The sequence below is a fragment of the Diplotaxodon limnothrissa genome, linkage group LG4 (genome assembly GCF_057381915.1).
Source record: "Diplotaxodon limnothrissa isolate DT_005_m linkage group LG4, D_limnothrissa_male_GT1.1, whole genome shotgun sequence".
In the NCBI taxonomy this organism is placed as follows: Eukaryota; Metazoa; Chordata; class Actinopteri; order Cichliformes; family Cichlidae; genus Diplotaxodon; species Diplotaxodon limnothrissa.
In genome coordinates, this window is record NC_140599.1 from 30,282,928 (window position 1) to 30,307,279 (window position 24,352).

Genomic DNA, 24,352 nt, shown 5'->3' on the forward strand with positions numbered 1-24,352 from the left:
TGGTCTAAGCATGTTACATAGCCTTGAAATGTGTCCCTCTTCCTCATGCTTTTTGTCACAGTCCTCATGGTGCTCGTTAGTATTTTTTAAATTATTTTGCTCTGTCATTTGTGTGAAACAGTATACATGCAACCATGCGGAAATGAGTTTATTCATGCCATTTTTTTTACGGTCCACTGAGGATGAGATGATGCGAGACACGAACTATTTGATCGACACTGGCTTTCAGGCCAAATCGCCAGACTTTTCCTAATGTAGGACAAAACGGGTTCAACGAATCCTGGCTTTAGGATTGGACCAGCATCTGTTTGGAGTGCACTAGCTGGAGGATGTATCCCACACTGAAGGATATCACCACTCTAATTTATTTTTCAATCATTCCAGGACAATGTGTTTTTTGTTGTTTTTGTTCCTCAAGCTTCAATTGACAAAATTACTAGTCCATATCATGTCACCGACAAGACTTTAGGAGGACACACACGTCCGTGTTGCTTTTATTAGTGTGTGTTTCTGTGTTTGTTTTGTATCGTGTGTGTCTGTGCGTGTGTGTATGCCTGCGTGTCACTGTGACCTTGTGTGTGACACGTTTTTGTGCTCACCTCCTCCTTTTCCTCCTCTCCCGTGTCCTTTTCCTGTCTTGCCTCCCTCGCTCCTCGAATCCCGGCATCCACAGACTGTCTTGGAGCCAACTTTGTGTTGTGTCTTTACAAGGAGCTATTTTCTCTGTGTGTGTGTGTGTGTGTGTGTGTGTGTGTGTGTGTGTGTGTGTGTGTGTGTGTGTGTGTGTGAGTGAGTGAATGTGTATGTACTATACGTGCCTCATTGCACTAGGTGGGGAAACACTGTCTTTCATAGACATTAGTTTGTATTGTCTATGTCGTCTCTGAAATCAGCTGCCAATCATTCAGCCCTTCTCTCCTCTCTCACCCTTTGCCTGATGTAAGTAACTGTGTTGATTGTGTACTTCTTTCAGTAGTTTGTGTACTGTATGTCCGAGGGAAAATCAGGACGGCACTGGGATTGATCATTTTAATTGTTGGGTGTGTTTTGATTACATTCATGAGAAGGAAGACAACAAAAAATAAAAGGTTTAAGGGAAAAAAAAACAAACAGATCAAGATAAATTTAGATCCCCATAAAGGCGAGACATCAGGGAGGAGGTGTTGTGAGAAACGAGCGCTTGAAATATCTGCACTACTTGTGTAAACCGATACAGACTTTTCAAAGCCATGTCTGTCACCACACTGTAACCTCAGCAAAACAGTACAACACCTCACTGCAGCTACTTGTATTGTTGCCATTTCAGTCTCATCCTCACGTGCACAAACTACACACGTGTGTGTATTTTGTGCGTGCAGTTTGGGGATGGGGGGGGGGGGGTCTAGTTTTCCTTTGGATCAGTGAAGGTAGCAGGAGGTTATAATTACATCTGAAAGTATTTTGTGTTGTTTGTCAGATGGGGGGTTATTGATCAGCTTGTATAAGTAGATATGGTATTGATCCATCGGTCTAGAGGCCCCATAAACTCTCCTCCTTTCCCAGCCTCTCTCCTTCTCTCTCTGCTTGTGTCTACCCTATTTAGCACTAGTGTTACTGCCTTGTGATAGACTGCAAAACTCATACTGGAGCCAGCACATTCCCTTATTCTCCTCCTCCCTCTGCCCCCCCCCCCCCCCCCCTCCACCCCCACCCCATCTAAACCCCTCCCTTTCTGTTTCTGTCTGTCTGATTACTCATTTTCTCCTCCAGCAATCCTTACCTTTCCTCCTGCAACTCTCCATCACCTAACCATTTTTCCTGCTCTACTTTTTCCTCCCCAGTTCCTTCAGCTTTCTCCCCCCATCTTGCCCTCTTTCTTTCTCTCTGTGTATGACAACCCCACCCCACCCTTTCCGTCCTCCTCCCTATTCTCCCCCTCGCTGTCTTCTCTCGTTTGTGCAGTTCCGAATGGTCATGGGGAAACATGTTTGCATGCTTATATTAACATGAATGATGTCAACTTGATGCAATGAAAATTATATAAGTGATGCTTTAAGCAAAATCTGACAAAGAACTTGATACTAATACTACTAATGACGACTAAAAGGAGATCTAGCAGATGTTTATCTCTGTGGTCAAAAACAACACTGAAGAAAAAGGATTGTTTATGCTGTATTTATCTTTCTCGAATTGGTATTCCTTTTGATTTTCATTTGTTCTTTTTATATATAATTTATTCAAGAGGTTTACTTTTTTATTGGTTAATGCTGAGTATTTTGATTGAGAGGTTAAGCCAGGGCGATCGTTTCAGTCGAGATAGCTGTACCAGGTCGCAGGATGTCTGTGAATGTGTAAGTAACAGTGTGGCTGAAGTAATGATCATGGAAATAAAGGATATGTATCATCCAGCCTCGTGTTTCTTACTTCCCTTGATGCACTGGGCTGTCACAGATGCCAGGCAGTGTGCTACGTGCTATATATAATATACAAACTTCACAAACTTCTGAGCATTTCACATGTCCACAGTGTATATTTGCCTCAGGCATAGAAGGTAAGACCTGGATAGAGACTGCCTGAACTCTGAACTTTTTTATTTATTTTTTGAGTTTTTGGACTTTCAGCTGTGCATTACGTCGCATGTAATTATTCAGCCACTTTGTCATGAATTCTTTATTGTGGCCACATTTTGCCTAAATGCAACGTGGAGCACCGTCGCCTGCCCTGTGTGCGCACCCACATCTGCACTCCTACTTCTATTTTGTCTCCCTTTCTTTTAGAAAAATCCCTCATATCATTTGTCATGTGGTTATTATCCCTCGTTAAAGCCCACCAGCAGCAAGCTGCACCTCCGGTGTTTCGGCAGAAAGCAGAGTGAGGAGGAAGAGGAAGCTCAGATGTGCAGAGGAATGACAGAGAAGGAGGATTAGGGGGGGATTAAACAAATGAAGGAGGATGAAGAACCACAGAATGTCAGCGAGGAAGAGAACAGGAGGAGGAGGAGAACACAAATGGGAAAACCTGGAGGAGAGAGGCGATAGCTGCTTGCAGGATGAGTGGAACTGGACACAGGAGGAGGTGGAGGAGGCTAGTTCTGTATATAGACACACTCATAAAGGGGCACCTGCAGCATACTGACGGTGTTAACAGTTCAAGAAGTGCAAAAAACACACACACACGTGACATCGACCAGTTAGCACAGCTTTAATGGGCTACGCTCTTGAGCAAAAAATGAGAGGAGGGGCTGGGTGGGGGGGGTGCTGTCTCCATGGCAACTTTCCCACCGTGTAAAAAAAATCATTTAGTCGGAAAGACATTTCACTCAGTTCACTGAACTGAAAGAGGCAGAGAGGAGGGAGGGGGGAGCAAGTGAGACACTGGGTGTGGGAGTGTGTGTGTATGTGTGTGTAGCATAGAGCTGTGTGTATCACGCTTGAGGGACAGATCTAAAGGTATCTAAAAGCTGACAGCAATGCATTAACCCTTATTGCAAATATATCTGATTATTAAACATAATGATAATGAATTCACTTGCATCATTAAAGATGTATGCTGTAACTCTGGGTGATGCTTTGGTTTTATAGTTTTCTTGACAGGGCCATCTGCATGGAGCCCAATCTTTATGTAACATGTTGAAATTCACTTTATGCCACGACATTAAACCTGTGTCTCCAGCGCGCCGGAAACCTTTACGTGACGCCCAACTTTTGCTTTCTCATTTTGAAAGTACGCCAACCACTTATTATGCCACGTATACAGTTTTTAACATTTTATTCCAAAACTATAAATAATACCCGAAACCTTTCAAAATAATGAATTCAATGAATGCATGCAAGTGGAAACTTCAGCCAGCAGGGGTATTAGAGGAGCCTGCCTCTGCAGGGGAGCAGTGTATTAATACAGGAGTGAGCCCCAGGATCTGACTTTCTCTGCAAACTGCTGCCATGGAGGAACTTGCTATTCACCTGATGAGCACAAACTTATGTAAAACATCCACTGACATTAAATTGCCGCATGCATGGCTTTAAATGATGAATGCTCGGGAAGTTCTGTACAAGATTAGAAACTGAGGTAAAATCCATAATTAAACTCTGTTTTATTACTTTTCATTGCTGGTCCATGATTTGACAGAAAAAGGTAATTTTCTATGAAGATTTTTAAAAATACTATCAGATCTAATACTCTGGGCAGGAGTGTGTCCAGCGGAGCTCATGGGACGGAGCTGTCTAACCAAAATATAACTGAATTAATTATCTTTGAACTAATGACACAAATAAATTTTAACGCATTCATTTAAATATGTCTGTGTTACTCCACTTTCTGCTTCCACCTCACTATATGTTGGATCCAAATATTGCATTTTGTTCTCCATGTCATTTATTTTAAAGCTTTTAGATATGATTTTAAAACACAAATTTAAATGTTGCCTTTTTTTATATGTTTTTGTTTTATTTTTTGTTTTTTAATAGTTTTTTATGGTTTAAAGTGATTTACACATTAATGAATAATTGTGATCTAACAATATAATGCCTGTGCTTCTGGAAAGGCCCCTTCCCTTTACTTCAGGCACCTTATTTATTGCTAAAACCTTTCTTAAGTCAGATTTTGACATTGCTACTTCACCACTTTGCAAAACAGTTATTCAATGCTGAAGAATTTTCAGGCTCTTTTGCAGCACAGTTTTTACGTATTACATTGTTTCAGGTTGCACAAAAGCCTACAAATCACACCTAAGGTTTTCAACATAAATTTTTCTACATTGGATTTATTTCTGATCAAATATTACGATTTCCTGTTGGCCACTTTTCCTTCACATTCATGGAAACGCCTCTGGTAACCTATTTGTCTGGTAACCTATTTGTGTGGATGCCATTGTATCAGCATGCTGGCTGTGACTACCTGTTGTGAGGCGACCATCTGGCCCTCAGCATCCCAGCTGGGTACCAATGTCAGGAGACGGATTGTCTTTACCATACCACCTGGACCTTGCAGACATAGATAGCTACAGCACCAACTATATTTCTGATTCATATTGTATTATGTAATTCTGTGACCAAACAAGGAACATAAGAGGAAAAAAAAGAAAAGAAAACACTGTCTGGTCTTCCAAAGGCATACACTGAAAGCAGGCCTTCTGTAATTGCTTGGCAACTGCTGGCATTGTGTGTGTTGAAGTTCAAAGCAGCGAGACACACTGTATATTCCTCTGAGCGGCAGAAAGCATCAGAGTTGCAAAGTAAAGGGATGCCTACGCAGGCACACACACACACACACACACACACACACACACACACACACACACACACCATCCATTCTGTCAGTTTAATTTGGCCATGATGCTCATTCAAAATAAAAAAGCTCTGTGGAGGAGCTAATGTTTGCATCCAGGGGGTAGCCTTGGGCATAAACCCTCCCTCAGATGAACTTTCTTTAGGTCGCCTGAAGTGTTCTTGCTTACTGACGCCCAAATAGAAAAGCTGCTTGAGCCCACAGCTTGTTGCCCTCCTTAGAATTTAGGTTAAATTGATGTGGAGCATTGTTTCTGTGGGAGGGTTTGAGCTTGATTAGCTCTGAAGCGCTTTGCTGAATGCTGTGCTAAGCTGACTGACTGGCTGGCATTGCCACAGGGAAGGGGATGCTATTGTTGGACCCACAGAAGCAGCATGCCGATGTGTTACAACTACAGGTTAGCCTCTGGTGTATTGTGCTGATCTGACAGCAGTTAATGTGCCGATAGCTGCTGTGGTAATTATGGTCTTGTTTCCAGCACTGAGGTTGCAAGGGGAATGTGAAAGCCTTTTTATAGAACAATGAAGTTATGAAACCATGAAATCCAGAAAAAAGCAACAACTAGGTTAAGAATGTCAAGCCGAAAAATCACAGGCCATGCTTTGTGGTGAAGATGTTTTTCTCAGTACCATGGATTTTGTCTCGGTATCTTTTCCTATATGTAACTTACTCTAAACATATACCGAATATAGATAAACAGTCTAACACTAAATTAAAGGAACTTTAAGTTAAAATGTGTAGCCTGCTCTCTGATAACACCATCATCGGTTCATCATCACTAGATATTTGCTGACATCTGCTGGAGGTCTGGATCACAAGCACTTGGATATCTCCAGCGTTTGTACTCAGAACCCTATTCGAAACACAAAAAAGAAAATAGTCTGGGTTTTTTTTTTTTTTTGGGGGGGGGGGGGGGGGGGGGGTTTGGTGGTGGTGGTGGTGGGGGGGGGTTGCTGTGGCAACACTCAAAGATTTCAATTTCTGTCTCTTCAGTACTGAGCATAAGTTTGCATTAAGCAAATTAATGTGTGATTCCTGTCCTTTGGACTTCGGGAAATTTCATCTGAATGCACCTGCCATTGTTATCTGTAATAGTCAGCTGTCTGGATTTTTCTTTGTGTATATTTCAGTTTTACCCTTGGGGAAAGCCCTCTGGCTGCCTCAGGTTGGTCATTAGATAGATTTAAGGAAAGCTAACTGGACCCTTTCCTCATCACTCAGGCACTGAAAAGCAAAGATGAGGTTGAGAAGTCTGAGCCAAGACAATATTCACTGATGACCCTGCACCTCCATGTTTCATTATGTGGAGCAATATATATTGAGGGCATTTCATTTTCAGTAATTGCTTACAAGCAGCCAGATAGCAGAGACGTCTGGGCCTGCTCTGGGCACTTACACATCAGTTATGGCAATGGCAAATGTTTATGGGCCAGACGTGGTCTAAAAAGTCATGAAGTGGATTCCACCAAGTTAAGCGTGGGCTGGAAGTGACCCAAACACTTGGAAGCAAGAAAATACCACAGTACTGTGTGAAGAATTAATGGCTTGACTGTTTTTTGTTTTGTTTCTTTTGTTATTGTTTTGATGTTGTTGTTGTTCTTATTCAAAATAGAACTAGATGAAATTAGCATTTAGGAAAACACCTGGACAGATCATGCTATTACAACTTTGTCTTCTGTCCCTTTTTGTTTTTTATCCTCACCTCTCCGTGCTCCCGTTTCCCACTGTCACCAAGTTCTTGGTCATAGGGGATCATCTGAATGTTGGGATTCTCTCTGTTTAATATTGTGTTAGAACGCACTTGAACTGACTGTTGTTGAATTGGTGCTATTTAAATAAAATAAACTCAAAATGAATTGGATATAATCAGGGTCTTGGCCTTCAGTAAGCCTAAGAAGACAACAAATAAATTCGACAAGGTAACTGGACTTCTTTAAGCTTGCAAAGACCCACTTATTTAGGTACATATCTGCTATGTGGGACCACACAAAAACATCTTTGACTGATGAGGACCAAAGCTATTAGTTTTGCATTTTCTATTAATTAGATTTCATTTTTATTTCATTTTTATTTTGTGTTTTAAGGGAACTGCCAGTGCTTTTGTTTAGTTTTAAATGTTTGAAAATGTTTCGATTTAGTTTAGTTTTCATTACTATGAGGGGTTGGTTTTAGTCTTTGTAAGGGGTATTGATGTGAATTGTTACTTTTTGTGAAACCGATATTGAAACAGTGGTTCATTTATTCTGGTATTGCTGGTTTACGAAACATCTCTAGAGCATATTTTCACGTTTTGTTTCTGATCATGGAAACCCTAATTTTTCGTTATGCTCGAAAAACGTTTTCTTGGTTACAGTGATATTGACAGTGTATTCACACATCCAAGTTCTCCAGTCGTAAGCCAAATTTCACTGAATTACTTTTGATATTAAAGCATTATATTTTCTCAATAATGGACAGCAAGAATTGAAAATACCTTAAAACCGTGTCACCGTCTTAAAGATTTTAGTATACTTCTATAATTCTGTGTGTTAGAACGGCTTGAAACCCCTGGTATTTTGTGTTTATGGTAATTCCCAAGTTGTATCGTTTTCGTTTATTTTCCTTGTACTCCTTTCGGTGTTCTTGACAACCTGATGTATGCCATATTCCGCTTTGTTGTTATTAATAAAGTTTTTTTTTTTTTTTTTTTTTTTTTTAATTCTTGGACTCTTGTGGGCATGTCGTTTCGTCACTTCCGCCAAAAATACAACAAACGCTCACGCTAACTGTGCTGTGTAATTCAAGTTAATTTTTAAAGTTACAGTTTGGTCCAACCGGTTCAGCGGTTCGTCGGACAGTCACAGTCCATCAGGTCAGTCTACATCACTTAACAGCTTGAAAAAGGCTTGTTAATTGGGGTTATTTGAACTATATTAGCTTGAATCGCTCACTGACGTTTGCTGTGCTAGCTAACGCTAAAACGAAAGCTGTGCGCACTTCAGCTGTTGTTGACTTCGTTAGCTTGCGTTTAACCTCCCCTTGGCGATAATGTCGATTAGCAATATTAATTATGGATTAATGATTAGCGAAAAAAAGCTTGGTTTTAGGTCCTACCTTTAAAACTGGAGCGCACAGCTATCGCAGCAAACATCTGGTATTTTATCACCGGTTTAAAACAAACAAACAAACAAAAAGAAACAAAAAATAAAACATTTCTCGCAAGTGTGCTACACTGAAAAACACATGTGCTGTTTTTGTTTTTCTTTGAGAAAGAATAGCAGACTGTTACAGCTTCACAGAGGTGAAGTCACATGCTTCCATCGTACTGTAGCTGCTGGATGTCCCTGAAATCACTATCTTACATTGGGGTGTTTCAGCTCCGAGTGACTTGTGTACCTGACAAAACAAACAAATCGAGCTCGAATTAAGGTAAGAAATCAAACAGGAAATTAAACAAGGTAACGCTAAAGATGGTATCCCAAAAAGTTGAAGCTGTTCGTATGGACTTTGCGTTTTCAGTTGGAGAAACGTTTCGTCACTCAACCAAGTGAGTTCTTTAATCTCAGTTGACTGCACGTTATAAACAGTGCATTTGCATATTGACTAAAACTAACACCACTGGTGACTATTGGTTTGTGGGGTGAGTACAGTACTGTTTAAGCCATGGGTAGCTTCAAATACTTAATAGCTGGAAGTATATATTTTTTCTTAAAGATTCAAAGTAATGGTACAAGGTTCGCTGTCTCTTCAATGACAAACACAACATCAGCTGTGACGGAAGAAGTCACTTTGATGAGTGATGAAATGTTTTTCCCACTGAAAACGCTACGTCCAGATGAACAGAATCAACTTTTTGGGATTTACTTACCTGGATGATTCAGCATGCATCAAGACACTAAAGATATTAGTTCCGATAATAAGAAGACAATATTAAAAAATTAAAATGTAATGCTTTCTAAATGAATATATATGAAATGAGCAGTAAATTAACATGTTTTTGCTTTTGTTTAGTTTTAAAGGAAAATTGTAGTTTAAATTGTAGCCCAATGTGTCTGTCTTCTCACTGTGCTGCAGAGTATACGTACAGATCATAATAGATGCCATAAATACCACAAAGGCATTTGTCTGTGAAGGTTCTCAGTCATCCAGGTCATCGTAGCCTAAGGAGCTTGGAAAGAAAAGCATCTGGACTTTAAGTTGCTTGAAGACATTTCACCTCTCATCCGAGAAGCTTCTTCAGTTCTAAGGTCAAATGGTGGAGAGTCCCAGATCTGAAGTCCAGACGCTTTTCTTTCCAAGCTCCTTAGACCACAAGGGCCTTTCATCCGAGTTTTAACAAAAGTGATTTTTAGAATTGTTTTGTCATTTTCAATGTCAATTATAGCTTTTTATGAATTATATTTATTGAATCAAGATTTAAGAATATCAGAAATGCATTCAAATAGAAAGGTAGGTGTTACGACCCGGCTCAAAAGGCGCAACATAAAAAAGGAGATGAGTATCGGTGAGAAGAGGTTTCATCTTAAAATGGAAAACCAGGTTGGCTAAAATGGTTGCTGCCACCAAGGCAAAGACAAGTGAGCTCCCTGGGAAGCTTGCCTCAGGTATGCTTTTATCCACACCTGACTAGGTGTGGCCAATTAGCACCAGCTGAACACACTGAGCAGATTAGAGGCTGCAGAGGGACGTAACAGTAGGTAAGAGGCTTAAGAGTTACATGTACCAAATCCTACTAATGCTGGTGTTGAAGAAATCAGTCAGACTATATTTATTTATTTATTTATTTATTTTTAACCAAGAAATATTTTTCACACCTAATTTTGGTTTTTATTGTAGTTTTGTTTTTTGTTTTTTTAAACTATGATAACCTTCTCCTCTGTATCTAGATCTATGGTGGCAGGTTCGGCACTCATGGAGCCATCCAGTAAACCTGGGCCCAACCAGGTGGCTGATGTGGTGTTTGTCATTGAAGGGACAGCGAACCTTGGACCATACTTTGAATCTTTAAGAAAAAATTACATACTTCCAGCTATTGAGTAAGTATCTAAAGCTACCCATTGTTTCCTAACTCATTAATGTCATGTAGCCATGAATTAATTTTATTTCATTCACCACAGGTATTTTAATGGAGGGCCTCCAGCAGAAACGGATTTTGGTGGAGATGTGAGTGTTGCTGTAATTCCTGTTTTCTATCTTTTTAACTGCTTATCCAACTTAAGGTTGGGCTAAAACCTTTCCCAGCTGACATAGGGCAAGAGGCAAGGTACACTGTAGACAGTCTAATCTCTGCTTTTTATTCTTTAGCTTGCATTCCCTGTCACTGTTTGCTGAAATTCGAATATGTTTTTTGAATTCTGTGGATAATTTATGATTACTATTTTATTTTTTTCTAGTACGGGGGCACACAGTATGGCCTTGTGGTCTTCAACACAGTGGACTGCGCTCCGGAGTCATATGTCCAGTGTCACGCGCCAACCAGCTCAGCCTTCGAATTTGTCTCCTGGATCGACAACATCCAGTAAAAATTATTTTCCTATTACACCTTTTAAACTGCCCCTTTGTTCTAATCATGAAGAGAAATTGTAGAAAATCACACTTTTTTTCTTTTCCACACAGGTTTATGGGAGGTGGAGCAGAAAGCTGCAGTCTGATTGCAGAGGGACTTTCTGTGGCCTTGCAGCTTTTCGATGACTTTAAGAAAATGAGGGAGCAGATGTAAGCCTGTATTTGTGTTTTCTTCATTGATAAAACAAACCTAGAGGCAGAATCTTTTCATCCAAGGTAACTTGGTAAAAGACAGTGAGAAGCTAATTTTGGCACTTCCTTAAAATAACATATTCTTCTCTTTTCCAGCTCCATGTTTGTATTGGGCCTACCAGAGTAGCTTTTTTAGAATAGCAAGTTCAAACAAGCTGCTTTAGCTGCTACCTCTCAGTTCAATAATCCTTATTTTTCTTATATTTGATCCCGTCAGTTCATCTTCTTTCTGAAACGACATGTTTTAGCATACTTCCCTGTAATTTTAACCCGTTTTCTCTGATTGGCTCCCTCTTTGAAATACCTGCTTAAAATGGCAAATGGGTGGGGCCTCGTTGCTCTCAGTGTCTATGATGAATATATTACGGATGTCTGCTGTTATTAACATTATTATGAGACAAAAATAGAAAAAATTTAATTTGAGTGTTTAGATCAGTTTTGAAATCTGAGTTTTCACCTCACACAAATTACACTCACATAAACTGACCTCATTTTCAAAACTTTGACCATATGTAATTTTGGTTATATAGATGAACATTCACCAAATTAATGGTAAAGGAAAAGTATAATAGGTTCTCTTTAAGAGGCAAAACTATGATTGAATCAGTATAATAAGTCTTCCTTTATCCCCAAAATAACTGGGTCTTCTTGCTAAAATCATCTTTAAAAAGTTTCTAATATCTCATGAAATTCAAGTAAAAAGAAAAAAACAATTACAACAATGCCAGTTTTCTTTTTTGAATTAGCTTAGTAGTGATGAAAATCTAAACTTTTATGTCTCTCCCTCTTTCTGTGTGCTGCTGCAGAGGTCAGACCCACAAAGTGTGTGTGCTGCTGTGTAATTCCCCTCCTTACCTGCTTCCTGCTGTGGAGAGTGTCAGCTACACTGGCTGCACAGCAGACAGCCTGGTCAAAATCATCAGAGATGTAAGTAAACACAGATTTTGTCCTCAGTAGATACTTGGAGGACAGGCTGGCTTTTTTGGTGAAGGTTATTTTTACTGGGTTAGATATGATCATAGTATTAACCTTGATATATATTTGTTGTTTGTTTTTTTTTGTTTTTTTTAGAGAGGAATTAATTTCTCTGTTGTGGCTCCTCGGAAACTGCCCCCTCTAAGGGCTTTGTTTGAACGTGCGTCACCAGTAGGGGGGGCAGTTGAATCTCTTCCTGACTACAGTCAAGATCCCTTCCACATGGTCCTAGTCAGAGGCATCTCGCTTCCTGGTGAGAAAACTATGCCTTGTCCACTTGTAGCACATGTTTTTATTCATTTATTTGTTTTTTTTGTTTGTTTGTTTGTTTTTTGCTCTTATACTAAAGATATGTTGTGGAACAATAAGCCTTGATGAATTTTCAATTTTAAGTCTTCTTTGATACACAGTGATATGTAAAGGTATTTGGACTCATGTTAAAGCCTTAGCTTTTACACGCTGGGTGCCATTACGCTGGTTTTCGGGTGGAGGAATTGTTCTTATTTAGATTTGAGAATGGACTGCTAAGTTGTCCGCTTGGTTGGAACTGTAGTTTTGGCACTTTGACATTTTTAGCCCTGGAGGTTGATGTTTAATATGTGAGTAGACAAGTGTACAATGCTGTGAAAAAACAATTTGACTCCTCCTTGTTTTCAACATGTTTCACCTTTTCAAAACATTTTTAATATTAGTCAAAGATGATCAAAGAAAAATGCAGTTTTAGAATGAGGATTTCATTTATTAAGGGAAGAAAAGTTATCCAAACCTACCTGACCTTATGTGGAAAAAAAAAAGTTATTTCCTCCCTTGTTAAGTCATGAATTAACTGTGAGTAATCACATTTTTTGAAAGCTGAGTTCACTTTTATTGGCCAAACCCAGGCCTAGACTCTGGTGAACCATGCTGCTAGCCATTATCCACAAATGAAAAAAACAGTGGTGAACATAACCAGGAGTGGCCAGCCTACAAAAATTACTCCAAGAGAGCATGAACGACTTATCTAAGAGGTCACAAAAGGACCCAAAACAACATCTAAAGAATTGCAGGCTTGACTTGCTTCAGTTACGGTTGTGGCTACACTTATGATTCAACAAAAAGAAAGAGACGTGGCATAATGGGATAATTGTAAGGTGAAAACCAATGCTGACCAAATAGAGCACAAAGGCTCATCTCACGTTTGCTTAAAAAAATGTCTTGATGAACCCCAGGAGTTTTAGGAAAAATATTCTGTGGAATACAACTGGCATAAAACTAACGTGGCATTTCATAAAAGAAACCTCATACCAACAGTCAAACGTGGTGGTGGTAGTATGATGCTGCTTCAGGACCAGGATAACTTGCAAAATTTGAGGAACTATGAATTCTGCTCTCTTCCTGAAAATCGTGAAGGAGAACGTCTGACTATCAATTTTTACCCTGAAGGTTATGCAGCAGAAAGTGATCTGAAACACCTCACTTGTCATCGCCATTGTCCATGCTGATGACAACTTGCATATTAACAATCATGAAACTGAGCTCACAACCATCAATGGTGCTAGTTTTTGTCATAATGCAACTATACCATTTAGAAGTTTGGGGATACCTGCTGTTAGCGGAAACTCAAGAAGTTCCCACTAAATTCAGATGAACAGAATGAACTTTCTGGGTTTTCCTTACCTCGATGATTGAGCATGCATTAAAATACACCAGTCACTCTGCTACTGAATGGCTAAAAAAAAAAAAAAAAAAACAGTACAAAATGAAGTTTCTGGAGTGGCCTAGTTGAAGTCTAGACTTAAATCCATCAGAAATGCTTTGGCATGACTCCCATGCTGCTGAATTAAAAAAAATAAAAAAAATAAAAATTCTACATTTATCACAAATGATTGATTTCAGATCTTCCTGCCAAGGGTGCCACAACCAGTTATTAAGTTTAGTTTTTCACTCAGAGCCAGGTTTGAATAGCTTTTTCCCCTTAATAGATGACATCATCTTTTACAAACTGCATTCTCTATTTCCTCTGGTTATTTCTGTCTAATTTTAAAATTACTGAAACATGACTGTAACTTTGTATATCAGTTTATGAATCATCCATTTATATAAGATTTTTATTTCACTCTGAGCGCTTCTTTATTTGTAATTCTTTAAACAACGTCTTTTTTATTAAGAGGTTTCCTTTTGTACACATAAGCATCAACATATATATTATACATATAGACAGAAAGAAAAGAGAAGGATTACAGATGATCTGTACATTGAGGTTAAGTAGTACATTTAAGCTGTGAAATGAGTCCAAAAATGTATCTTCGGCTGTGAAATAAAAGAAAGAGAAAAAAAAAAAAAAAAAAAGGAAAAAGGGAAAGAAAGAGAAAAAAAATAATATAAACAAATGTATAATATATCCCAAAGTAACATAATCCCTGCAAAACAATCCCATTCATTCCCACCCAGGTCACTGCCTGCACCCGCACACTGTATTTCCACACCTGACTTAAGAGTTCGCTGAAAAATTCTTATAGATTTTGAAAAGCATCAAGAAAGGGTCCCCACATGTCTTGAAATTTCCCAGTGGAGTTCTGAAGTGAGTGTCTTATCTTTTCCAGTTTTAGACAGGCCATGAGGTCATATAACCACTGTTTGTGAGTGGGAGGGGCAGCGTCCCGCCACCTCAGTAGGATTGCCCTTCTGGCCAACAGGGAACAGAATGATAATGCCTGTTTTTTAGAGGCCGGTAGAAGCACCTCATTCCCACTGATGCCAAACAGAGCAAGAAGGGGGCCGGGGGCCAGCGTCACACTGAGAATTCCGGACAGGGTACGAAAAACCTCTGACCAGAACTGAGTGAGATTGGGACAAGACCAGTACATGTGGACCAGTGAGGCTTCAGCAGTTTTGCATCTGTCACAGTATGGAGTGATTTCAGGGTAGATACGGGATAATCTGGATTTTGAGAAATGGGCTCTATGCACCACTTTGAACTGGATTAAACAATGGCGGGCACATAGTGATGTAGTGTTGACATGTTTGAGTATAGAGGCCCATGTTTCATCAGAGATTGTCATGTTTAAGTCCTCTTCCCACAGTGTCTTGAGCTTGGATGAAGAGGTATGTGTCAAATTTAACATTTTATTGTAAAGCAAGGAAATCAGCCCTCTATTGGTTGGATTGAGTTGTAGAATAGTTTCTAGTAGTGTAGGCTCTGGTGGAGGGCTTGAGCCTGAAATCTGGGAACAAATAAAGTGCCTGACTTGCAAGTATCTGAAAAAGTGTGATGGTGGAAGAATATATTTATTAGCAAGTTGTTCAAATGATGCTAGTTTGTTGGCTATGAATAGGTCCTTAAAGCAAGTTATTCCACTTCTGTGCCATTCCGCAAACCCACTGTCCTGGGTAGAAGGTTTAAAGAAATGGTTAGATGCAATGGGGCTGAGGAGGGAGAAGTCACAAAGTTTAAAATATTTCCTAAACTGGCCCCATATTTTTAATGAGTGCACCACTACAGGGTTGGGAATGAAGTTGAATGAAGAGGATGGGAGTGGAGAACAAAGTGCAGCTGGTAAGGATATACTGTTGTCACTATGCAATTCCATAGTGACCCAGTCAGGACAACCACTCCGATTATGGTAAAAATACCAAAACACCAAACATCGTATGTTAGCAGCCCAATAATAAAAACGAAAGTTGGGAAGTGCAAACCCACCCTCAATTTTAGATTTTTGAAGATGCATCTTATTGAGCCTTGGGCGTTTACCCTGCCATAGATAAGATGAGATGACAGAGTCCAGCTTATTGAAAAAAGTGTTGGGAATGAAAATGGGTATGGCCTGGAAAAGGTATAGAAATTTGGGTAGAATGGTCATTTTAATTGAATTGATACGTCCTACCAGAGACATAGAGAGTGGTGTCCAGTGGGTAAGGGACCGCTTCACTTGGTTCAGCAAAGCACTCACATTTTCTGTGAAAAGGTTTTTATGTTTTTTTGTCACCGTGATTCCCAAATATGTAATTTTTGTCATTTCAACTCTGAAGGGCAAGCAGGTGAAGTCTAACATACTGGCTTTGCTACTCAGCGGGAAGAGCTCACTTTTATTAAGGTTCAGTTTATACCCTGAAATCTGACCAAATTGACTAAGCAGATTCAATGCAGATGGTAGTGAGGCTAAGGGCTTAGAAATAAAGAGCAGGAGATCATCTGCATAGAGCGAGACCTTATGTTCTGTATTGTTTCTCCAAATGCCGTGTACCTCTTTGCAACTGCGGAACGCAATGGCAAGGGGTTCTATGGCCAGATCAAAAAGCAGGGGGCTGAGAGGACATCCCTGGCGTGTGCCTCTGTGAAGTTTGAAGGGTTTTGACAATTGGAGGTTAGTTCGTATTGTAGCAGATGGTTGAGAATAGAGTAATTTGATCCATGAAGTAAATTTCGCTCCAAAGCCAAATCTATCAAGGACTGCAAAGAGATAATCAAACTCAACTCGATCAAAGGCCTTTTCAGCGTCAAGCGAGACCACACATTCATCAGAGTCTGTAGAGCTGGAGTAGACTATGTTAAATAGCCTCCTTATGTTAAAATATGAATGACGACCTTTAATGAAGCCTGTCTGGTCTTTCGAAATAATTTTTGGAAGAACTATTTCTAGTCTACGGGCAAGTATCTTGGCTAATATTTTAGCGTCTGTGTTCAGTAGAGAAATGGGTCTATAGGAGGCACATTCCAACGGATCTTTTCCTTTCTTTTTAATAAGTGTAATACAGGCTTCATAGAATGATCGAGGAAGAGATCCCTGTTCCTTGCAGTCCGTGAGGGTTGCACTAAGCTGCGTGGACAGTAATGAAGAGAAGTGTTTGAAAAATTCTGGCGGAAAGCCATCCGGACCTGGACACTTACCAGAGTGCATCGAAGCTATAGCCAAGGAAACTTCTAACTGGGAGATGGGTTCATCCAGCCTTGTTTTAAGTTCTGGTGGAATTTCAGGAATGTCAAGTTTAGCTAAAAACTCATTAATTGCATTACAGTCAGTTTGGGACTCTGAGGTGTAAAGCTGTGAGTAAAAATCCCTGAACACTTCATTGATTTTTTCATGATCTGTGACTATGTTGCCATCTTGTTGTCGAATTTTAAGAATACTTTGCCTTGCCCGAGAACCTTTTAGAAGGCTCGCCAGTAATTTATCAGGTTTGTCACCATGCATATAAAATTTGGATTTGTCATGTAAGAGTAAACGTTCAGTCGAGTACGTTGTGAGTAGGTCAAGTCTTGTTTTAAGTTCCACACGCTTTTTAAATATTTCATGACTCTGTTTGAGAGCATACTGTTCATCAGTCTCCTTAATTTGTTGCATTAACTTGTTCCTTTCATAGGTGGACTGTTTTTTGATTCTTGCCGAATAAGCAATAATCTGGCCTCTGATATACGCCTTAAAGGCATCCCATACGACAAGGCTGGAAGTCTCTGGGGAAGAGTTGGTGGCAAAGTAAAAGCGTATCTCATCCTGGATAAACTTTACAAAATTTTCATCCGACAGGAGGGTCGAGTTGAAACGCCATTGTGCAGCTTTAACAGGAGGATGTGGAAGAGACAGAGACAAAGTAAGAGGGGCGTGATCTGAAATAACTATGCTATGGTAGGCACAGGAGTGGACCTGCTGCAGACAATTAGTGTCAATGATAAAGTAATCAATTCTTGAATATGTATGGTGCACATGTGAAAAATAGGAGTAATCTCTTTTATGAGGATTTAGAGTACGCCAAACATCACACACTCCATATTCTGATAGAAAGGCATGAATGACAGATGCAGATTTGCTTAAAACATTGCTCTTAGTGGATGAGCGATCCAGGGCTGGGTCTAACCAGCAGTTAAAGTCACCCCCCAGAAAAAGAGAGTAGACATTTAAGTCAGGCAAAGAGGAGAATAGTTGTTTAAAGAAATTCTCGTCATCTGTATTAGGAGCATACACATTTACTAGAGCAACAAGACTGTTATACAGTTTCCCACTGACTATGACATATCTACCATATTTGTCTGCTATGACATTGTGGGCCTCAAAGGGAATGTTCTGCCTGACCAATATAGAGACCCCACGTGCCCTAGCTTGGAAAAGTGAGTGAAAACACTGGCCCCTCCAACGGGAGAAGAGACGGACATTATCAGAGGCCCTGACGTGGGTCTCCTGCAGGAAAGCCACGTCAGTGTTATGGTGTTTAACATGTGACCAAACCCTCCTTCTCTTGACTGGATGATTTAGACCTTTAACATTCCAGCTTAGAAAGTTCAATTGCAGACTCATCTGATTTGTAGAGCAAAGGAACTATGCACACTGGCCTTAGATGATAAGAACAGAATAACTTTACAGTGGGTGGAAATTAGTGCAGAACAGGTTAAAAAAAAGAACAGTGTATGAGGTTCAAAGCAGTGACTCTTACCCTCCCCAAGCCCTCCCCACAACAGAAAATGGCTGCTAAAAAAAAGAACAAGAACAAGCAGCGAGCTCTTCAAACTTAACATATTTAGAGTGTTACTCCTCCTGTCTATGATACCAATAACCTAGGTATTGAAGCAGTTGAACCACTGCTCCGGTGGCCATAGCATAGTAAGCTGAAACCCCGTATAATACTGTTAAGTTTCGAAACTGTATCAGCCACCAAGTCCAAATGTAATTGCTGGAGTGTTTCAAAGCAGAGTCCAAGTATGTAAACAAACAACCAAACACAAAAAGATGATGTAGTTCAATAAGTACTACCGGTATAACTGAATTATTGAATAAGAACAGACAGAAGGCTACGAGTAGATAACAAAACTCCCCGTCTCCGTGCAACAGATATTACGTCATTAGCCAACGGGTAGAAGCCAATGAGGTTGTCTCCTTATTTAACAAAGAAAACAAAATAAGATTATCGAGTTAAATTAAAGTAATAATCAGCATTTCAGTACTATAGCACTCAGACTACATCGCTACACTCGGAGGGGAGAAGCAACGTCTTACGTGGATCCCGACTGCGCCTCCATACCTATATGGAATGTTTGGTACCTGCATTTGGTGCCATTGTTTTATCAGTAATAATTCTTCACGGGGCTTCCGGAGCCTTTGGGAGCCTCTCAATGTACTGTTGAGCCTGGTCCACGGAGCTGAAAAACTTTCTGGCGCCGCTGGCCTGCGTTATGCGAAGCCGTGCTGGGAAGAGGAGAGCCGGCCTCAGGCCTCGCCCGTAGAGCTCCGACATAATGTCCTTGTACTGCGCCCGCTGATTGAGGACCTCGGGGCTGTAGTCTTCCACAATTCGGATAGGCACGCCTCGGTAGTCGAATTTCCCTCTCCTCCTAGCTTCTCGGATGATGAGGTCCTTGATCTGGTATCGGTGCAGGCGGATGATCACCGGGCGAGGTGGGCGTCCCACGGGCGGCTTCGCTGCGAGGGAGCGGTGCGCTCTATCGAGCTCCGGTGGAGACTGAAGTATTTCTTTGCCCAATAACTCACAGAGAAGGTTGGAAAAGAAGTGAGTGGGGCGCCCACTTTCAGTGTCTTCAGGCAGTCCAAGGACGCGGATGTTCTGACGCCTGCTACGGCTCTCCAGGTCAGTGACTTTGTTCTTTAGCTGGTTGTTGTCTTCGCGAAGAGCGGCACACGTGTTTTCAAGGTCAGCGACACGTTGGCTCAGGTCTTCAGTTGCAAGCTCCAAGGATGAAACTCTCTCGGCCTGTTCCTCTTGGGCTTGTCGTACCTGGTCCAGCTTCGAATCGAGGGCGTTAAATGAGGTCTTAAATTCAGATGCCAACTCATCTCGGTGCTGCTGGAGCAGCGTGGTGATAGCCTCCAGTGTTAAGCTAGCGTCCTCCTTTTTGTTCGCTTTTGCACTCTTAGCAGCCATTGGAAAGGGTCAAAAGTGTTCAAAACACTAGAAAAGCAGTTACGAGTGTAAGCGACTTAAAGGTGGCAGTTGAAGGGGTGAAACTGGTCAAAGCGGAGTTAAGTTCACCGGAGCAGCTTGTTCCTGCGTCTATTCGGGTCGCATGCTGACCGGAAGTCCTTTATTTGTAATTCTTAAAGGAATTTCTAAAGACTTAGCTACTGTTCAAGGTTACTCCGACACATCTCTGTGATCAGAGTCATAAATACATATCATGCTTCCAGTTGTAAGAAGTGCAAAACAGAACAAAAAAACGCTTGTACCTTTTCAACTGGACTTCACTAAACAATGGGTGATGTCCCGATGGCTGCAGCCATCTTTTATGTACAGACTATGAGCTTATCTCCCAGTCTCTCTCTCTAGTTTCTGCAGGTGGAGGACCCGGGCCGCACAAACCTGTCATCCCTCCTCCGGTGCTGGCTAGTAGTCAGCCTGTTGTTGGAACTCCACAGCCCCCTCCACCAATAAACACAACCCCTCCTTATCAGGTAATGGGCAAGCAGCCATATAGTGTAAAGCTGGCTGGAGACTAATTCGTGCTGCCTGCTTTTGGCTCAGTTTCAGACAGCGGTGCTTATGTTTCTTCCCTTAAAACGTTTTACCAAGCATTGTCTTCCTTTAATCTGCCCGCTGACAGAATACGCCTCTGACTGCTGCTCAGGTGGCTGCACAGATGGTCATGGAGGCAGCCAACAACCAGAAGAGTCGCTGTGAGTTACCAGAGGGCTCTTTGGGTCTTTGTGAACAATTTATACTAGCCAAGCTTTTACTTGCAGCGTGTCTGTGTTTACATAGACCATGTGTGATTATGCCTTGGTGTTTAACCCTACAGCATATTTATATATGATATTGTTCGGATTTATGCTTTTTTTTTTTTTTTCTTTTTTTTCTTTTTTCTTTTTTTTGGTCAGTCTTGTCTTTTTATGCCTTCTTTCCTTCCTTCAGTCCCAGGAATGGGCCAAGGGCCTCCATTTCCCAGTCACCCTGTAGTCAAGCCCATTCAGCCGAGTTTATCAACAGTGAGTACGGTAAATACGCCAATCCAACCAGTTACTCCCAATCAGCAGCCAGTCCCACCCGCAGGACAGCCAGTGCCCAGCCAGCCGCCACAGCCACTCCCTCAGCAGCCACAACCCTCTGGAAATCAGACCACGCAACCATCTGCAGCGCCCACTATGGTAATTTCTGTTTCTTCTTCTTCAACTTCCAACCCCCTTTTAAGGGTTAAAAATACAGGAATTTGCAAACAAGGCAATAAATGCATTATTTTTACATTTGGGAAACTGTTCGTATTTCTTGTGTTGCTAAGAGTTAGATTAGAAGAACCGTAGCTCTGTAATGTGTCCCTGGAAAAATCAAAGCTGCAGAGATCAAGCTGGTAGCTCAGACAGACTCAGTGGAGCTGGGTCTGACCACCGATGACAAACTCAATATACTTCAGACATTGAAGAAGAAAAACACTTAAAATAAACCGATATTAGATAGGATATGAAAACATGAACGTCTTGTAACATGTTTTCATATCCTATTATTAAAAGGTGACAAATTAACATCCAAAAAAACGAATAAACTGCGACCAAAAAGTGTGGAACATGATGGACGCTGCTCTAAAATTCATGACAACCTCTTCAATATAATTTAAAATCTAAAATAGCAAAACAATAAACCATCCAGCAATTCACTTATTTGGTTCTGGGTTGCAGGGCAGCAGCCCCTCTCGCGAGCCATTTCCTCCAGCTTATCCAGGAAACATCAGGTCCAGCCAAGAGATATAATCTCTCTAATGTGTCCTGGGCCCAACCTGGGGCCTCCTGCCAGTAGGACATGCCTGGCCAGACAACTTTATATCCAGGACTACCTCAGCTGCCTCCTTTCAATGTAGAGGAGTGGCGGCTCTACTCTGAGCCCCTCCTAAATGACTCAACTCCTTACCATACTGTTAAGGGAAAGCCCATCTGCCCTTTGGAGAAAGCTAATTTTTTCCACTTGTATCCATGAGCTCATTCTTTCACCTTTAAAAGAACTAGCAATAATGGTGCAATAAGATATCTGCATAACATTTAGGACACAACAATTTACTGGTATTTCACATCAATTAAAATCTTAACAAGACTTGGATTAAATGAGTAGTAAGTCTGGTGCTGAGTAGTGACAATTAGTCGTATAGTCGCACACATGCCTACTAAAAACAAGAAGTGTTTTTCTATATAGGGGATATTAGCGATCAATCGTGATATCATGTAACTAAAGAATTACTTCCATGTTGTCCAGTGCACTGGAAACATTGGCCTTCAAGCATATATATTCCTATTTCCAATGCTGACTTGTCCTGACAGTTGCACATTGCAAAACACTTTCATCAGATTAATTGCAGCGGTGTTTTTGGCTACGTTCACACTGCAGGTCTTAATGCTTAATTCTGATTTATTTATTTATTTATTTTATTTTTTTTTTTGTCTGCTTGTTCACACTACAAATAAAATGCGACAGCAAATGCGCTCTAGTGTGAACCCTCAAAGCGGCCGGCATGCGCAAAAGAAGACGTCACACACAACGCGCTCTGTTTAGACCCAGACCAAACAGTATTGTTTGACTGATGGTCCTTAATATAAAGACTTGTTTCGGACTTTACGTTTCCCAATTTTGCTTGAAGTTATAAAGTTATTTTGTTATTTACAAATGGCCTAATAATGATCCTTATTGCTGTTTTAGAGAGGAGCGGTGCTTCAAAGGATAGTTGCAGATTTCTGTCAGAATCTGCAGATTATACAGTACAAATAAAATGTTTACGTTTCTCCAACGTTGTCTTCCCAACAGTTTCATTGGATGGCCAGGAACTGTTCGCGATGTCTTCTCAGGCGCTGATAATTGCCGTCTGTCTTGCGTCAGTGACGTAAAAGACGGATTTAATGCGACATGACCGTTCAAACAGCAGTCGCTTTCTAAAACATCGGACATGTATCGGATTCAGTACCACATACGAAAGTGACCCAGATCGGATTTGAAAATATCGTATTTGTGCCGTTCACACTGTCATACCATGATCGGATATGGGTCGCATAGGGTCAAAAAAGTCGGATTTGATGAGCTTTCGCCTGCAGTGTGAACATAGCCTTTGTACACCTAAGTCACATTCATGCCTTTATTTTTCTGTTCTGTTTACACATTTTGTTCAAACCCAGAGAAAAGAAAAGGGTGAAAAAATAGTTGGACTAATGCTGAAGACATACAGTACTCTGCATACAGAAGTTCATTTTCATTCCATGTTCCAGTGGCATATTGTGTTTCCTAATCCAGGTTTATTTTGTGAAAAGGCTAATTGATCTTTGTGGGGGGGGAAACCCCCATCCAATTATCCCAACACAGAGCTGAAACTGCTGATTAAGGAAGCAATAAATCTGTCTAATTGAGCGGTTGGAGCATCAGCGTCTGTGGTTCAAATATACTCAAGTTGGCTGAAAAAATATTGGGTTATCTTATGTTTCATTTGCTGTTTTCACCCCTGTAAACGCTATCAAAGATTAAGTCATACTGATATTTTTACATGTAAATAGCCCTGCTTCACTTAGAAAGACTCAGGACTTTACTTGGTGATGCTCTGCAAGCAGCAGCCTTGAGCTGAGTTTTCAGACCAGCACACTGTCTGAAGCCTAATATCAAAATGAATTTTAAATGCTGCTACTACTACTACTACTACTACTATCAGATCAAAACCAGATAAGAGTCGCAATTCCCCAGAAGATCATTGTGGGTAGCGTTTTTTTCCCCTTCGTTTTCCAATTCATTTATTAATGTTCCTTTTTTAACAGATTCAATTGTCTAAACTTACATCTAATAACGTAGTTCGATCAGCTCTAAAGAATTATGTTTTACTATTGAAATAATTACTTTTCCTATGAATTGAGAAGTAATTCTTTATTCCTGGAAAAGTGTTGTATTGATAGCGTCCTCTAATTTCCTTACAGCCTGGAAGTCAAGTCAATCCAAACCCAATTCCACAAGGACAAGGTGTCACCAATAAAGTAGTGGCCTGGACTGGTGTTCTCGAGTGGCAAGAGGTAAAACAGATTCTTTGATTTTGAGTTAATGTTCATTCAATGGGAAATAAATGGATGTCTTACTTTTATTGAGAGCTTTGTGATCAGAAAGTAAAACCATCAAGGAAAGAATCACTTAAGTCATCAGAGTTCAGACAAAAGAGGTCTGGGAAAACTGCTAATACTAACCATTCTCCTCCTCAGTGGGCCTCACCACCAGTACACTGTGGAGCTCCATTTACCAGTCAGCTTGCAGATGTTTCTTTAAAATGTGAAATAGAGCTTTTTAGCAGCTGACCGATACTTTAGTAAACATTGAAAGTCTGATACCTTTTAATGGTGTGCTGCAGCAGCTGCAAATGAGTCTGAGGAAAACAGAAATGTTTTCTTTTTGTCACAGCAAAAATAAACGAATTAAGGGAAATCCGGAAAGATATTGAAGAGTTGCAAGT

At 40.6% G+C, this 24,352-nt stretch overlaps 1 protein-coding gene across 4 annotated transcripts in view; it reads left to right on the forward strand.

Moving 5' to 3' along the window:
- Positions 1-8,013: 8,013 nt before the first annotated feature.
- med25 (mediator complex subunit 25) overlaps positions 8,014-24,352 on the forward strand; it is a 36,923-nt gene continuing 20,584 nt past the window's right edge. For 2 of the 4 annotated variants that reach the window (XM_085351832.1, XM_085351836.1), the window contains exons 1-12: positions 8,014-8,116; positions 8,518-8,673; positions 10,131-10,280; positions 10,362-10,407; positions 10,638-10,762; positions 10,861-10,959; positions 11,808-11,928; positions 12,073-12,229; positions 20,227-20,351; positions 20,501-20,573; positions 20,809-21,041; positions 23,829-23,921. In XM_085351832.1, coding sequence (XP_085207958.1) covers positions 10,135-10,280; positions 10,362-10,407; positions 10,638-10,762; positions 10,861-10,959; positions 11,808-11,928; positions 12,073-12,229; positions 20,227-20,351; positions 20,501-20,573; positions 20,809-21,041; positions 23,829-23,921 — 1,218 coding nt within the window. In that variant the 5' untranslated portion in view covers positions 8,014-8,116; positions 8,518-8,673; positions 10,131-10,134. The remainder of the gene's footprint in view (positions 8,117-8,517; positions 8,674-10,130; positions 10,281-10,361; positions 10,408-10,637; positions 10,763-10,860; positions 10,960-11,807; positions 11,929-12,072; positions 12,230-20,226; positions 20,352-20,500; positions 20,574-20,808; positions 21,042-23,828; positions 23,922-24,352) is intronic. The other 2 variants (XM_085351834.1, XM_085351835.1) reach the window with 2 other exon arrangements.